Source organism: Gymnogyps californianus, chromosome 3, assembly GCF_018139145.2.
Source record: "Gymnogyps californianus isolate 813 chromosome 3, ASM1813914v2, whole genome shotgun sequence".
Taxonomy (NCBI): Eukaryota; Metazoa; Chordata; class Aves; order Accipitriformes; family Cathartidae; genus Gymnogyps; species Gymnogyps californianus.
Genome location: NC_059473.1, coordinates 67,325,918 through 67,343,646, shown reverse-complemented (window position 1 = coordinate 67,343,646; position 17,729 = coordinate 67,325,918). Strand labels below are relative to the sequence as shown.

Below are 17,729 nucleotides of genomic sequence, written 5' to 3'. Positions count from 1 at the left end.
GGGTAGGAACACAAAGTTTGATTATGAAAAAAAAAATTTTGTGATGCTTTGTATGTTTCCATACTTTACTTTCTCCTTTGGCGTCCTGCTGTTGTTCAAGATATAACCAGAAGGTACCAACTTGAATTTTGAAGGGAACAAGGGGGAAACCATCAGTATAATGGCTTTATTCTGATGTCTAAGTTCTGGATTCAAAACCAAAGTTGTTGGTGCTTTTCTGTTCTTCATTACTTCCATAGTTGTTGAAAACTAAGCCTATTGCTTTAATGCCATAACAGGTGTTATATTGATTTATGATTGTCCTGCTAAATTCACCTTGCTTTTGCCTCTGTTGCTTTTGTTTGATTTTATTTTATATTTTGTTTGTAGGGTTGTTTCCTGCAGTGCTGAACCTGGCTACTAATGCTCTCATCACAACCAATGCTACCTGTGGAGAAAAGGGTCGGGAAATGTACTGCAAACTTGTTGAACATGTACCTGGACAGCCTGCAAGGAACCCTCAGTGCCGTATTTGTGATCAAAGGAGCAGGTTTCCACATCGTACGTGTGCGATTTTTCATTTTGTTCCTTTAAAAAACTTTTTTCCAAAGGTTGTAGACACTGAGCAAACAAAACTGTAGGTCACTGGCCCGATTACTGTGAAATGTCTGTCTCTCTCTTTTTAAATTAGGTTACCCATCTCTTCCATTGGTATTTCAAAATCTGTATCTGTTATGTATACTCCTCAAACTGAACTTTCTAATCCAGATACTTAAAAGTGGAGCACCTAAATTCAGATTTAGGAAAACTGAGTATCTACAGCCGTTGTTGAATTCTCTTGATATATGCTAACCATGAACGAAAACCAGATGACTTCTACCTGCATACCTACTTGTGGAATTTGAACATTTTGGCCAATCTAAGCAACATCTGAAATTCCAGTTTAGGGCCAAATCCAGTTTTATTTTGTTGTGTTCTGGGATATTTTTCTTCTTCGTTTGATGTTAATTCAGTTTCACTGAGCCAGCAAAAAGAAGATAATGGAGCACTGCTTGGTTTAATTGCTTAGTTTTTCATATTAAAATTGATCTTTGCTAACACTGCATTCTTAAAGACTACCCAGAAGCAAAATCAGTTTTCAAGTATAAATTTGTTATCATCTGCTTCAGAGATGCATATTTCTAATAGTTGGGAAGATTAGAACTAAGAAAATTTCTTAATCAAGTCACACAAGTTTAATTTCATGTGAGCTTGCAGTGAAAGACATGAATAGCATTAACACTGTTATATTTTTGTGAGTATATTGGCACTGTAGATGGTGGAGGGTGTAGAGACACTTAAGACAGCTTTTAAAGAAATAGACAAAATGTTGGAAGAAGCACACCCACAGAAGCATGGAGACAATTTCTCTTTTTTCCCAGTTGTTTCCCTCTAAAACCTAGCTCAGATATATTTACACCTCATGACAAAGCACATTTAAGCATGTGCTTAAAACCACAGGAAAAAAAAAAAAAAGACATGTAATCTATCTGCTACTTCTAGACAGGATGAGCTATCTGTGGCTGTAGCTTTCCAGACAGAAGCTTGTTTAGCTTTGCCTTAGAAACTTCCTTCCAGGGCCACCCTTCCTAGAGTTATTTTGCTCATTGCAAAGTCTTTTCCCAATAGCTAATCTGCATCTTCCTTGCAGAAATTCATGTTACCTTTTCCCTAACTTCAGTCAATACAAGGAATGGATTATTCCCTTTTTCTTTACAAAGGTATTTTATTTAATTGAGGGTTGATGGTATTGCTCTATCTAGTTTCTACACTAAACTGTCTCTTCTCTTTCATTCTCCTCATAGGCTGTATTTTCTAGAACTCTAACTGTGCAAATTGCAGTTCTCTGAATTCTCTCTAGAGGTTTTCATCTTTACTAAAACTCACCTGAACTCTTACCAGCACTGCATAGAGATGCAAGTTGGCTTCAGAATGAACAGAATATATTCCTGTTTACATGTTTTACTTAGACATTTCCTCTTTTTAATGGTGTGACACCACTGAGAGATATAAAGCTAGTTGTCCATTATAATCCCCAGATGCTTTCCTGCTAAATGGCTACCTATCCATTTGCTCCCCATCTTGTATTTGTGAAGCTAATTATAATTGCCCCAGTATAGACTATTTAATTTGTCTGAACACAGTTGCAACCTGTTTTTTTTCCCAAGATAGTTTTCCAACTTTCGATGTTCTTCTTTAATTGTAGTAAATGCCGCCTTCTGAGGAAAGGTCATACAATTTTGTAGCAATATAAGCATTCAAATATGTTATACTATAGTAGTGTGTCTCACTCAGAGAAGATTTCAGGGGTTTTTGGAACCATTCCAACTGGCAGAAACACTGTGCAATAGATTCTTTCCCTTCTTTATAGATGGGTATTTAGAGATGCATGCACATCATACAAGTTTTTTTTCTAGATCAGGTTTGTTTAATTCAAAAACCAAACCTAAAACGGAACTGGATTGCTTTGTTCCAATGTCCTGCCTCTGATATCAGATAGCGTACACTAATGTATGTGTATATATGCAGACATACATATGTATATAAACCCCATCTGAATGATTTATATCTGTGTTTCCCCTCACTCCTACCCTCTTAAAAACTTGAATCTGCCCAGCTTCATAATGTCTGGTCTTTTGTTGCCAACCACATCTCATTTTAAGGTTTTTAAATGTTCATTTGGCAGAAGGAAGTGCCTTATTTAAACAGAGATGGCTCATTAATAGGAGAACCATGTAATGTAACCAGACATTAAATGATCCCCCTGGAATGTGTGAGTGTGAAGTGCCTCCCCTTAATTACTGTAGTAGGAAATGAACACAAATTCCCTGGTAATCACATGTGAGCCCAAATTAAAGAGCACAGTTTGATCGGCTCACTCTGTAAGTTCTCCCCCTTGCCATCCATCAGGGAGATTGGTCCTTGAACTGCATTTGCAATCCAGTCCTTTTTACAAATATTATATTATTTTGCCTTACCTTTTAAATAGGCAAAATACGACAGCAATAAATCAGTGTTTTCAAATTAATTATGATTAACCTTTCATAATGGTGATTACAGTTAATTGTTGATTCATCTCCCAACCCTCCTTCTCATGATTTACCTTTATATCAATTTCACATGAAGAGACTTACACTAAAATTTCCAATTAGACAACTTCTGTCACAATCACCGAGGAGCTCTGAGTTTGATTTAAGGTGATTTTTGCTAGCACTCATTTAAAGCCAAGGTTTGTGAAAATGATCAGAGCTCTGGGAACTGACAACATGTAAAGCATGGGTGTGTTTTGCTTTTCTCTTCAATATAAAGATAAAGCTACTAATAACATCACTTGTAGCACCAGTATTCTAACTTGCAAATGTTGGTGCCCACTAATGCCACTGAATAATCTGATATTTATGTAAAAATGTTGGCATTTTCAATTTTGAGGGCTTATGCCTTCCTTCACTCCCACAAAGAACTTTAATTGTATCTTTAAATATGTTCAGACATTCTGGCTTTCCTTAATGAGCTAGGACTCCTGTCCTCCACAGGTGGTTGATGTAGCAAAAAACCAGACACAAAGACTATCAATCTGGCTGGTTGATTTAAGTAATAATTAAAATAACAAGTAAATTAATCATTTCATGAATTAATTATTTGCAATTCTAGGACTAGCTAGTAATGAAGCATATTCCAGTTTTATATCAAGAAAACCTGTCAGTTTAGAAAGCCATCCTTAATGAGAGGGGTAGGATTTCTCCTATGTTGTTATGTTCTTGCAGACAGAACTTGCATAGAAGAAACCTACTGTATTTTAATTTCCTTTGGGTTATTTTCCCCATAATGTACAGACTTGCTCTAGGCAATTGGAGACTTCAAAATATAGGTCCTTGTACATTTTAAAATTGAGGTTATGTTATTCTCCATTTTGTACAGCAGAGAAACACGAATTGACCACAAAAAATAACGTGGAAATGTTGAGTGTGATTTTTCTCAGTCTAAATAATATTAAAATACTGTGTAAGCAAACTTCAATAATTTAGAAGATCTTGAAATCTAGGAAGAATTCAATTCTGTAAATAAATTTGTATCCCTATGATTTAGGATTCATTGGGACACTGCAGCAGAGTAAAAAAAACAAAAAAAAAAAAAAAAAAAAAAAAAAAAAAAAAAAAAAAAAAAAAAAAAAAAAAAAAAAAAAAAAAAAAAAAAAAAGTACAATGCAATGCTCACCACCGTGCCATTAGTTCCCCACACCCCCCCCAGTAACCCCCCAGATATACTGGCATGATTCATTTATAGCTCTTTGCATTTTCAGCTTCTGTGTGTCCCCCCACTTCTTGCCCCCACCCGCTGGCACAGAAGCTGAAATCGAAGTAAACATATTAGACACTAAAAATCATGTTATCATTATTTTCTAAATAAAAGAATAACTAAAAAAAATCTGTAGGATTCGAAACAAATGTAGACATGAAAAGTAATGCATCTTGGACTTTGATATGGATTATAACCAAGCAAACCTTCTTTATATGCTTGTATGTGAGTCAGACAATTTTCCAGTTGAGAAATATATTCTGTAATGATTTCTGAATCATTTCCTCTGTAATGATTTCTGAATTATTTTATTTCCATGTGTGCTTAGAAATGTCTTAGAAATGCAAGTAGCAGTATTACTTTAATCTCTGCTTTCCTTGCACACCATATCTCAGGTTCCTGATTTGTTGTTTCTGTTGCAACATTTAATTACTTTACAGTACTTGAAACTTTGGAAGACTGCAGGAAGTGTTCACTTGAGATGCCTACATTTTCTGTAGAATCAGGAGAGCCTCCAAGTTCATTTAGGTGTTCCAAATCACCTTTTTGTGATCCTAACCAAAATTAAACAACTAATATTAGATGAGTATTCCAGTAATAATAAGCATGACTGTGTCAAGAGTAAAAGAGTAAAAGAAAAATTAATTTCCTATTTTTTATTTTAAAGTGCTGCCTCATTAGCTCTGTAATTGTATTAAAATCTAGATTTTAGATCTAAAACCATTTAAATCTCCTAATAATTTTGAAATATATTTATGTATTTCTGCTGTTCTAACAGAACGACATCCGATAACCAATGCAATTGATGGCAAGAACACTTGGTGGCAAAGCCCTAGTATCCAGAATGGAATTGAGTATCATTATGTGACCATTACATTGGACCTCCAACAGGTAGACTTCTGTTTGTTTGTTTCTGCAAAGGCTTTCCTTCTTGCACAACAGATCACCTGGATTATTTTCCTCTTTGCTTTATGTTGCTTTTGTATTATGAAGACACACTCAGCTTCTCCTATAGCTTTCTGTTGTTTATACGGATAATTCTGACCCATTCATTGTAACACAATTTACCAAATTAAAAATAATTATTTCATATATATTTTTATGAAGTCATGTTTAAAATTATTTTAAATATAACTTTTTCAGTATTTTTTTCACAATAACATCTGGTTTGGCTCTTTAAAGACAATTAAAAGATAGTTTCAGGGAAAAATTAATATGAATAAAAGTTTATGTTCAGAATACTGTTCTTTCTTGTTTCAGTAACATAGTACTATACACTTAAATACACAAAAAATACTAAAAATACTTAAATACACTAAAAATAGTTCAGCTGTGCTAGGGATACATGCGCATGTGATAGGTTATTTTGAGGGACAGCCTGGGTAAAGGGAGGAGTTTGGCTAACAAGGTACTTAAATAAATTGCCTCTTGTTAGTAGAATCTTGCTTGACAGATGTAGCTATACAGAATGCAGTTATTTGATGCTTACAAAAATGCTACATAAATTCCAGGTACGTAAGCAAGAGGATTTGAGGGTAGATGGAAAATAATTTTATTTTTATTATGCCAAGATAAATACAGAACAATTATCTGGTACCAAATTTATTCATCATGTTATTAAACTTGACCATTTTGGTATTCAATTAAGTAAGTAACAAATTAATTCCTCCCCTCCCCCAAATCTTCTCTGGTCTGTGGCTGGCCCATATTTGTCTGCAACTTGAGTCAGACCAGAAAACATAGAATCATAGAATCTTTTAGGCTGGAAAGACCTTTAAAATCATTGAGTCCAACCATAAACCTAACACTGCCAAGTCCACCACTAAACCATGTCCCTAAGCACCTCTAGCGATGGTGATTCAACCACTTCCCTGGGCAGCCTGTTCCAATACTTGATAACTCTTTCGGTGAAGAAATTTTTCCTAATATCCAATCTAAACTTCCCCTGGCGCAACTTGAGGCCATTTCCTCTTGTCCTATCACTTGTTACTTGGGAAAAGAGACCAACTCCCACCTTGCTACAACCTCCTTTCAGGTAGGTGGAGAGAGCAATAAGGTCTCCCCTGAGCCTCCTTTCTCCAGGCTAAACAACCCCAGTTCCCTCAGCCGCTCCTCATAAGAGTTGTGCTCTAGGCCCTTCATCAGCTCATGCCTTCTTTGACATGCTCCAGCACCTCAATGTCTTTCTTGTAGTGAGGGGCCCAAAACTGAACACAGTATTCGAGGTGCGGCCTCACCAGTGCCGGGTACAGGGGGACAATCACTTCCCTAGTCCTGCTGGCCACACTGTTTCTGATACAAGCCAGGACGCTGTTGGCCTTCTTGGCCACCTGGGCACACTGCTGGCTCATATTCAGCCATCTGTCGACCAACACCCCCAGGTCCTTTTCCGCCAGGCAGCTTTCCAGCCACTCTTCCCCAAGCCTGTAGCATTGCATGGGGTTGTTGTGACCCAAGTGCAGAACGCGGCACTTAGCCTTGTTGAACCTCATACAGTTGGCCTTGGCCCATCGATCCAGCCTGTCCAGATCCCTCTGTAGAGTCTTTCTACCCTCAAGCAGATCAACACTCCGCCCAACTTGGTGTTGTCTGCAAACTTACTGAGGGTGCACTCAATCCCCTCATCCAGATCACTGATAAAGATATTGAACAGAACTGGCCCCAATACTGAGCCCTAGGGAACACCACTTGTGACCGGCCGCCAGCTGGATTTGACTCCATTCGCCACAACTCTTTGGGCCCAGCTGTCCAGCCAGTTTTTTACCCAGTGAAGAGTACACCCGTCCAAGCCATGAGCAGCCCGTTTCTCCAGGAGAATGCTGTGGGAAACGGTGTCACAATCTGTTTTCCAGGTGTTAAGAAAAAAAGGAAGGCCCTTTCTCTGGCTCACTGGAGAGAGATTCTCTTTCCCAGCTCCCCCTTCCTCTGTGATCTCTTCACTGAGATCAGTTTTCTATTTCAGTTTATTATTACTGGTTTATCAGTTTCACTTGAAACGTGCCTGTCCATATCTCCCTTCTTTCTCATTTAGCTGTACTTAAAGAGGACAATAGTTAATTATCAACTAAAGAGGCTTGAACAAAGCATAGTTTGTCAGAAAAGAAAATAAAATTAAATGAAAGGCAGGGCATTAAGACATCCGTGTGCATCCATACATACAATTTTGTTGTAAGAGATCAAACTTAGTCTTAACTTAGTCCAGAACTCAGAACTTCAGTAAGGTTTAATGAAGGGTAATGCTTGGATTTCTAGTTTTTTGTCCTTTATTTCTTGTAAAAAACCTGTCATCCAAATGATCTGATGGTAAAAATTTTTGAAGGTACCTTGTATCTGTGACACTGAAGTACTTGGAGGACAGTAGTCTTTATACCTGGAAAAGCCTTTGAATCCTAGAAGAATTATTAGCATTCTGGCTTTGGAGCCCTCATTGTTACTGGCAGAAACAATCCTACATCTGTGTCTTTGGCCTTATATACACAAAAGTATTCAATGTGCATTTCTCTTTCAATTAGCAGAGCTAAACCTGTTTACGGAAGTTTGAGTTTAAGCTCCTGTGCATTAAAAAGTTTTGAGGTTTTTTAAATGTCTTTTAAACTTTCAGAGTTATTAACTAGTTTGCCTTTACAGCAAGCTATTGTGCCTCTTGTTGGCTATGACCTGTTGATATGTGAGTAGCTCTCAGGCATTAGAACTAAATTACCATCCTTGTTTTTCATCACCCTAGTGATTTTACTTGTGTAGTTGTTTAGGTCAGGTCTGATAAACTAGGGCTTTACAACTTCTGTTTTTTTCTGCTCTGTCAGTATCTAGATTGTCATAAAAAATAAGCAAATTTATGCACTTCCGAAAGTTTTGGGTTTGCTAGTGTACTAAAAGCTAGCAACTACAGAGTCAGTGACTATATTGAAGAAAAAGTATGGGGTGTTCTAATGTATTTAAAAGGCTTCTTTGTGTGCCAGTTGACAGCGGTCTGAGAATACTTCACTGTGTGTTGTGTGGGTTTGGGTTTTTTTGTTGTTATTCTTTTAAAATGAGACAAGGCTCAAGTATGAGCCTGTTTCTTTCCCATGTTCTCTTGCTTATTGTTCAAAGAAAGCTTGGCAGTCCTTTTGCAGTACTAAAGCTGATACCTTCTCTTAAGCCCATTCAGTTGTATTGGCTGGAACAGCAGCAGTGTTGAGGTTTCTGTGGATGTCACAGAGGTGGGTAAGACCCTGTGTCACTAATGCTGTCTGGCACACACTTTATGATCTGAGTAACCCATGTAGTTAGGAATGCATGCTGTTTACTCACCACCTTACATGAATAGAACAGTTTTGTTCCCCAAAATGTAGTAAAAGGTCTGTTGCAACTTGCATGGCTTTTAAACTGCTCAGTAAGAAATAAGAGTTGTTTGGATTTTGAGGAGTATTAGGAGTTTTGTTTGCTTATTCGGGTATTTTGTAGACACAGCACTGTAGGCTTTATTAAAGTAGTCGGTAAAATAAGAAATTTCTCTTCCAGCTAGTGTCATGCATAGTAGTCACTATGAATGAGGAAGGTCACCAGATATCTTTGAGACCTCACTTAAAAGAAATACCATTCTTTACCTTTGGGTTATAGGAGATTCAGTAATTGCTATGTTTGTGTTGATAAATTCTTGCTTTAAGTATAAAAATGCTTAGCTTCTTTTTGTGAGATAGAAATAACAAATGACAAATCTACAAGTAATGGACTGAAAATTGCAGGAATGCATTAGTTTGTATGTTATTACTGGTAATTATGATAGTACTTGGAATGCTTTTAGCAATCCTAATTTCATGAAAAAAATCAGGAAAATAATTACAATTTCTTCATTTATATAATGCTTGGTCTTTTGGGGCAGCTACATTTTTTTTTACTTTATTGTGCAGTGTAACTGTATAAAAATGGTGTATACTAGTTAGCAATAACTAATAAACTGAAGAAGTAAAATATATTTTTCAGAAGGATCCAAAATATTGTCAGTCAGGTTGGGAAAAAAGCAGTATTTTTTTTTTTCTTTCCTCCCAACAGTTGAGGTTTACCATAATACTTATAAAGAGCTTTTATCTGTAATGGAGGCTAGGTTTCTAATTCATTAAAGTACATTTGAAATTTGTACCCATCTATTATAAAAATATGAGTTGAAAACTGGAACTACTTGGTTCTGAGCGTCTTTGCTAATTTGCTCTTAACCCTTCACTTTTCTAGACTTTTTAGCCATTTTGACAATCACCGTCTTATCTATTTCACAAGAATATTATGGAACACCATTCATAGCTGTACATGTGAAATTATTTTTTACAGTGCTTTTCATCCAGCAAGTGCATAGGAGGTCAAAATATGAATGTAGATTCATTTGCGAGTTGCTCACGTGAATTTAAATGGAGGTTAAAATGAGAGGTTGAGCTACCCTGGTTACTGAGAGTGAAACTGCAGATCCAAGTTTGGCAGGGTAGGTTCATCAGTCTGCTAGGTTGTTGCATCTATGAAGCACTCACAAATTACCAAGAGAAGCTGTCTGCTGTTCTGCATCTCTAGTCTTGCTGCTTGTGTAGGGTCTGTGGGTTTCGCCTTAAGAGTGGTGGGCAGTTCAAGTGCAACAAAAGTAATTCCGGTCCGGTGAGTGCAATATTTAGCAGGACAGAAAATAAGCCTTCTCTTCAAGAAGTACAGAGAAGGGAGCTGGCAAAACAGAAATGCTTAGACTTCCAGGGAGAATGTATTCCCTGTACTCATGCTGTCCCAAATCCTCAATTGGTTTAATTCCACGGTGATGTGGAAGATTAGTAGAGTATCTTTAAAGAAAATTGGCAAATACACAGGAAAACCAGTTGGCAGTTTGAGATGAGGTGGTCAGCCCGTCTGTTTCTGATTTCTACACACATCAGGACACTTTTATTAACAAATTCCCTGCTGTTGTGGGGCACAAGGACATTGGCAATACCCTTGATATTGCTAAGATACTTGTGCCAGGAGCATATTTATGTGGATTTTGATTTTTTTACTATACACTTTACATTTTTTTAAATGGTGCTGGAATATTTTATGTGACTTGTAGATGTGTGGAACTCAGGTGGACCTGGAGTTAATGTTCTGGAAGAAAATTCTGGACTTAATAAGTATGTCTTAATTGCCTCAGACTGTGGAGGATCAGTTCAGTGTCCAGGTGATCCTTTCCAGGCATGTATTTCTGAAGAAAAAGAAAGTAGTTGACACTCCTCAGAGCCTCATAAGATCTTACAAGATGCACCTCATAAGGTGCAAGAGCAAGAATAACTGATTAAGCTGTGTAGTTGATTTCTCTATAAAGCAATTGCAGTTCTTCAGTTTTAAGTTCCTTAAGCTCTGATAGTGTCCAACTTTTTTACCTTGTCTTTTCATCCTGTCCCTTGCCCTCCTTCTGTAGGAAGGGAGGAAGGAGTGTAAAAAATTGTATTCTGACTCCATGTAGAAATCACTGCAGTCCCACTTCTCCGGAAGTGTATTTAAGTACTTTTTAGAGTGTAAGTTTTTAGACTCATGGACTTTACTATTTGAGTGGCACATATTATACTTTGGGAAGTGGCATTTCTGAAACTATGTAGAGAACTGAATAACTGGAAGTAGTAGAAGAATGCTTGACTTGTTCAGAAGCATTTTGAAATGCATTTACAAAAAGCAGACAGCAATATTCTGCTAATGCTAAATTCATTATTTTGTAATTCTGTGTTGTCCAAATATAATTTGAATGGAGGATTTTGATCTGGTTTTGAATGATTTCTTTGTTATTTGATTTACTTTAATACCCATAAGCAGAAATACACACACACACATGCACATGTGCACAGTCACAAACATATATCACATATCCTTAATAAGGATAATGCTAGGAAGAGGAAAAGAATTGCAAAACTGAGTGATTGCTTTTGCCTTCTCTACACAAGACTGTACAACTAAGTGGCTCTGTGGCAAATGACAGACATGAGAGAACTAAGAAACTGTGACAAGATGAATGGGAGAGATTCAGGCTGGGACAGGAAAATAACAGGATAGGACTCAGACTAGTGTTATAAAAGCTCAGTGTGGTAGTCTGTGGGAAGAACTTGAAAGGGAGGGAAAAAAACCCCTCCTATCAATGAAGGGAAACAGAATCTGTATGTGCACGGCTGCCACCAAATTGAAGAAAAGATCATTAGGGAGGAAGAGTCCCATGGAAAGTACATCTTCATTCCTTGCTATTATAGGTACGACAGCTACAAACATCAGAAATAGCATATAATAAATTTTTGAAAGTAATATTTCACAGCTGAGTTACGGATACCGCATGCACAATATGGACTGTGATTGAGTATGTTGTTACTGTACTTTATAATTCTTGATTTGATTTAATTACTATTTTTATTTTAAAGCTTGAATTTTGAGTTGCACAATGTGTTTATACATCTGCTGCTATGCTGAGGACTACTATACATAATGTGAAATGTGACCTATAATTTGAACATTTGGGCAAAATTTGAAAACAACTGAGGAAAAAATCTGAATATTGATACTTCACTTTTGCCTGCGTTAGCAAAGAGCGTGTCACAGTGGGAGAGAGGGGCAACAGACTTGCGAGAGAACTTGCGTTTATTTAGTGCTGAGGACCCAGCTCACTTGTCAGGAAATTTACTTCAGACTAGCTCTATTCTGGACCATGGACTGAATGTCCATTAGCAGCTAAAATGAATCAGGTATGTCTAAGCATGTTCTTCTGGCTTAGTTCTTATCTGAAGGGAATCCAGTTTGTGACCTCCACGATCTATTCATGATGTGAACCAAAGCATGCTAAATTGGGACAGTTGGGAGATTCACCTCAAAAGCATGCTCCTTATCTGAGCTAAAAAGCTAATGTGGATGTACCCTCGTAAGCTCTGTGTCTGGAGAGAGTCCAGATTTTATGTTAAGCCTATCAGATGCTACACACACCAAAATGGTGGTATTCCCCCATGTCTTAATGCAATATTACTGACCTTTGTTGGGGGAGAAGGGAAGTATGAGAGAGGAGAAACCTCCTGCGAAGAGACCATGCTTGCGGGACCTTGCTTGTCATTTGCTCCTTAGCTTTGCCAGTATGCTAGCCGTTTGAAGGAAACATTATTTTCAGCTGTCAGTTCCCTTGATGCACAACATTAGCCAGATCCCTTGGGGGAGCATAACTCTCTTTCAGAAAGAGTTCATCACTGTTACACAGCAGCAGAGTTCACATGTTTGTTAGCCAAGGATGACTTGAGGCAAGCATGGCAAGTACTGTCTTGCAGAACCATGTTGAAGGTGTTGCCCAGATGTGTGGCCAGACTGAGACAGGCTACCTGTTTGTAATATGTTTAATTTAAAGAATGGCTGTTTTTAATGAAAGATTATATGAGCAATTAAATTCTTATTTCCATCACCACTTCTCTGCCCACTTTCAGCCTTCTTGCCTCTCCCTTCTAGTGTTTGACTGAGGAGGTTACAAGAAGATTGCTGTAGGAAGGACTGGCTTGGAGTACTTTTCTAATCTCAAAAGCAAAGCTGCCCTTTCTGACTAGCCATTTCTTTGTGTGTCTAGTAAATGAGATTGCCCATGTTTCACCATCCCTTCCAAAGCCAGTCTGAAAACACATATTCTAGGAACTGTGTCATATTGCAAATTAAGCGGCAGAGACCATGAATTTACCCAGTCTGCATCCCTGTCCAATTTATTTTCTTCTTAAAGAAGAAATAACCAGGTTTTTGAGTCTTGACCATTTAGAAGTTGTTGCGTGATTTTTGGATTCTGGAACCATCTCCCTGTTGTCTGGTTTCAAAAAACTAGTAGAACCCATTGTGTGGGTCTTTGTCTATACAGTTGAACCCCACAATTAGATCCAGTTAAACTAATCCTTTAGGGATTGACTGAAGTCAGTCTTACAGCCACAGTGAAATATAAGGTAAATTGGATGATATTTCACAACAACATTGCTTCTTTTAATACAGATTTATAGGTTTTTATTTTAACTAATAACAGTTCACCATTATCTGCACAGTAGTATAGGAATATGTGTATCACTAGGAGATATTTGCTTTTCACGTTATATTTTCTCTGCTCTGGAGTATCAAATACATTTTCCAGTGGAAAAAAAACAAATTACAGCTAGGTTTCTATTGAATAACTTCTGATATCAAATATCAGAATAGCTAAAGGAATAAAGAGAAGGTTAACGTGTTTAGTCTTGGGATACAAGAGCCAGATTAGTAAAATTAAGTGCCAGTGGGTCTTCATGTGTTAAATTTGTATATATGTCCAAATGTTTTGCTTAGGTTTTCCGTTAATATTTTATTTTTCTCTTTTACTAACAATTATGTGCTTCAAATGTCTGAGACACTTTCAAAACAGTTTCTGTAAAGGTAAAGCTTAAAGCTTCTCGTCACCCCCAAACGAGAAAGTAATTTAACAGAAATGAAAATTAATCCAAACTGAGACTTTTCACCAACAAATGCCAGTCTGTTTTGTCCATCTTCAAAAATGTTTGTCTAAAGAGAGAAATGTGAACAGAAGCAAAGTCTGTTCAGACTGTAATGCTGCAGTTCCATGATTGCTGTTCCCCCTCGTTGCATCCCCCTCCCCAAACTGGCTAAAGGGAGACATTCCTGTCTCCCTTGTTCTGGCACGAGCACTTGTGCTGCCATGCGACAAACCAGATCAGTACCTTGATACTGAAAACTACGTCTTCTCTTGTTTTTTGGGGGTTAGGTTTCTGCCAGATCAATTTCCTAATTTGGCTTGCTCTGTGAGGTTTTAATGCCAGCGTGGGGGAGGGAGGGGGCAGGAACATATTTCTGGAGGTGGTGGGGAAAACAGTTCCACCCCTCTCCGGAGCAGCTGGCACTCTGCGTTGCCTTCAACTGATTGTGAGACTTTAAAGTATAAAATATTGATCTACGAGCTACAGTCCATGCCTGCAACATAGAGCTGTCATCCTGAATATTTTTTTTCAGTATTTCTTGCACATGAATCACTCTGTTTTGAAGTAATGTAAACATTTGGGAATGCAAAGCGTTAATTATCTCTCTCTCTCAAAAAAATCCTAAGTCCAGTTCTCTGGCTCAGTTATACCTAAGTGGTAATGCACTGTTAGTGACAGCCTGAAAAAGATGCAACTAAAACCATTAAAATGAGACCGTGGAACGAATATAAAAAAAGAATGAGACCTGTTCTGTTTTATTAAAGTCCCCAGACAATTTTTACACATGAAACTGGATGTTAGTTATAATACTGATTTTTTTTTTTTTTTTTTTTTTTTTTGTTGCCTTCATAGTAATTCCCTTCATTTCTTTAGTTTCACAATTTGCTGGTAATGCAAGTCAGATATCTATAGGATGAAACGAAGCATACTTTGCCCTTCTGATATTCTTTTTAACCAAAGCAAAACTATTGGATTTGAAGTTAGTTTATAATGAACTGATTTGGAAAAAGCAAAAAGAAAAACCAGAAAACAAACAACACATAAACATACTAGTGAGGATTTATAGCAAACGTACATAGAAAACATAGTATTAGTACATACTAGTAATTGTGAAAACAAACAGAATTGTAGTAAATATTTTGACATCACAGTGAACATTTTTAAGAACTACCTGGTTTATATACTATTAGCAAGTATAGTTTCTATTATGTAGCTTTCCATCTGGCTTTCTCTTTGCGGGAAGAAGAGAATATATGCACACCGGTAACATGTCATCTAGGGCTTAGTTCTTGTCTCAGAATAAAGTTTTCCACATTGATATCACTCAGACAAAAGCCTAAAGAAAAATGAATGACCTTTTTCCTTAGCTAAGGGTCGAGAGTGCACATCTATGCCAGCTGTAACTCCAGTAGAACCTGCTGCATTAAGCTTTTAGATGTTCTAACAAACAAGTGTTAGTGAAGTTACTCAAGCTGACTTTCCTGCAGCATTAAACAAGAAAGTTTTTCATCAGTGGTGCAATAATACATAGAGGGAGTACTCTTCAATGCATTCTGAAATGCTAAGAAGCCATTATTGTCCTGAAAGATCAGTTGTAATACCCACCATATAAAGTGCTGCTAGCTAGGTTGAGTAGTTGTATTAACAATAAATCTCCACAGGATTATTTTGCCCAATTTTTTTTATGCTCCCCACTAAATCAGACCATAACTTTATATCTTTGTGGTTAGTCAGAAAGATTTCTAAGTAAGCAAATCCTTTCAGCTTCAGTTCATAGTACACACTGACAAAGATTAAAAAAACATTTGCAGAATTTATGGTTTTTCTTTCTGAGGTTACTAGCCTTACATTTTCCCTGGATGACTACAATAAATATACATACCACTTTTCCTTTTCTAATTTTGGCTTTAACCAAGAGAGCTATTCACCTTTCCATTCTTCAGGCAAATAGTTTCAGGATATACGTCCTAAATACTCTGTTATAACCTTTGAATCTAGAGTGACACATACGCTCTGACATGAATACAAGGTTTTCTTCTGATTTTGTACTATTGGCAATTCTGGTTCTAAAGAAAGTGACAGAGCCTGGGGGAATGGTGGCATGACAAATAATGGGATCATAGGATTCTCAGTCTTGAACAGATTTTGCTCTCCTTACTGAAGAAATATGTTGTCATTGAATAGTTTATGATGAGTAAAAAGGTAACTTGAAAAAATGAGTGTTGCAGCTGACAGTGGTGGTCATGAAATAGTGCTTCTGTTGTGCTAGCCGTTTATCACAAAATTATTGAAATGTAAGGTCTATGCTACAAGATGGGCAACACGATTCTGTAGTACACATGATGAAAACTGTCGTAACAGGACAGCTGAATATGTGTTGAGATAGGTTATTTATTGACTAATTTGTGTTTTGTAAGGTTTTGTGTGTGAGTTAAGATTTAGGGGAGTAGGAGCAACTCCTAATAGCAAAAAGTACCTTGTCATATGAATGTCATGTAGTGCTTTGCAGCATTATGCCAGTATTTATATAACGATTTGATGAAATATGCTTAAGGTTGATTTTAATTGCCTTTTGTTTAAGCTAGCAGGATGTAAAAGTCTTCAGATAGCAGTATATGGCACAGGATAAAATGCTGCTACTCTTAATAATGTGCTTGGTCAAGAGCATTGAATCTGACTTGCCAAGAGTTTTTCCTTGTCTGTGCAATGGTCTTGATTTGTTGGTGGATCTAAAACCGCTCTAGGAAAAAGTACTAATGGTAATAAAGTAAATGTTTAAATAGGCCTTGGGGGCTGCATAAAATCATCCCTTGTTCTGAACAATGAAGAATGAATATATATGTATACACTCCTTTCATCAAATCTATTGATGGCAAAATTATTCTCTCTCTCTCTCTCTCTCTCTTTGTGCTCCATGAAGTCCATGTGCAGCAGGTCACATGCTCTGTGGAAGCACTTAGAGACTCATTTATCAATGATGTAGTTTAGACAGTCAGTAAAAACAGTCATTAATGTAGCTCTTTTTGTTTTGTTTGGACTAATGTGGTCTAAGTGACGGAAGAAGCTTAGAGAAGGGTGTGTATTGGATCTCTCCAGCTACAAAACATGGAAAAACAGAGACTTGGTCTGTTCTTAAACAGAACATACAACTTCATGGTGAAAATAAACCGTTCACTTCGTTGTGAGTCCTAATGTGTTATGTCTAGTAATTCATAAGTATATTCTCATTGTAAAGGGGGGCTATGAGATGGAAATATATAAAATTACTCATCTCATAATTCACTTTTTATATTCCATATATCCCCTGCTATGCCATACAGCAACATATCCACATCTAAAGCAGTTCTCAGGATAATTTAAAAAGTGTTAAGAACTAAAAGCAAAAATGAAAACTGAACATGCATACACTTTTTTGATCTGGAAATCAGATTTAGGATCTAATTTCTTTTCCATTTTCTTCTTTCCTTGTGCATTTTTTTGAAATTTCCAAAGTTTAGTGACATAAGACAGCTTAGAATGACTGCCAGAATATATTTTTTAGCCTTTTTAACCGCTATCATACTTAGCTAAAGAAATGAAGCATGGTGTATATGAAGAGAAAGTGAAAAAAAGAAAGAAGCCAACAAGAGGCTGAAAATATTCTGGAAAAAAGTCTATTTTTTTATTTGAAGGCTCAAGTTACTACTTTATTCATGTTTTCATTGTTCAAGTTGTTCATATTGCACAATATTTCCAGATTGAGATGGAGAGAACATTGTGTCATGTTTGGGGAATGGGTATAAATTAGTACATGCCTATTTCATATTTGGATCAATGATCGTAACCTCAAAGAGCTTACAATCAAAATCAAATCAAAATCTCCGTTCTTCAAGATGATGTCTCTTATTATACGTTATATATGGTGAATAACGTGTCCTTTTCCAGAGAACTCAAAGTAAAAGCTTGTGAAGGTTTCAGCAGGGAAACGTT

At 36.9% G+C, this 17,729-nt stretch overlaps 1 protein-coding gene across 1 annotated transcript in view; it reads left to right on the top strand.

Moving 5' to 3' along the window:
- The window catches only part of LAMA2 (laminin subunit alpha 2), a 382,277-nt gene that overhangs the window by 92,700 nt on the left and 271,848 nt on the right, over positions 1-17,729 (top strand). Inside the window, exons 2-3 of the mRNA XM_050893952.1 lie at positions 370-540; positions 5,093-5,205. Of these exons, the coding sequence (XP_050749909.1) occupies positions 370-540; positions 5,093-5,205 (284 nt within the window). The remainder of the gene's footprint in view (positions 1-369; positions 541-5,092; positions 5,206-17,729) is intronic.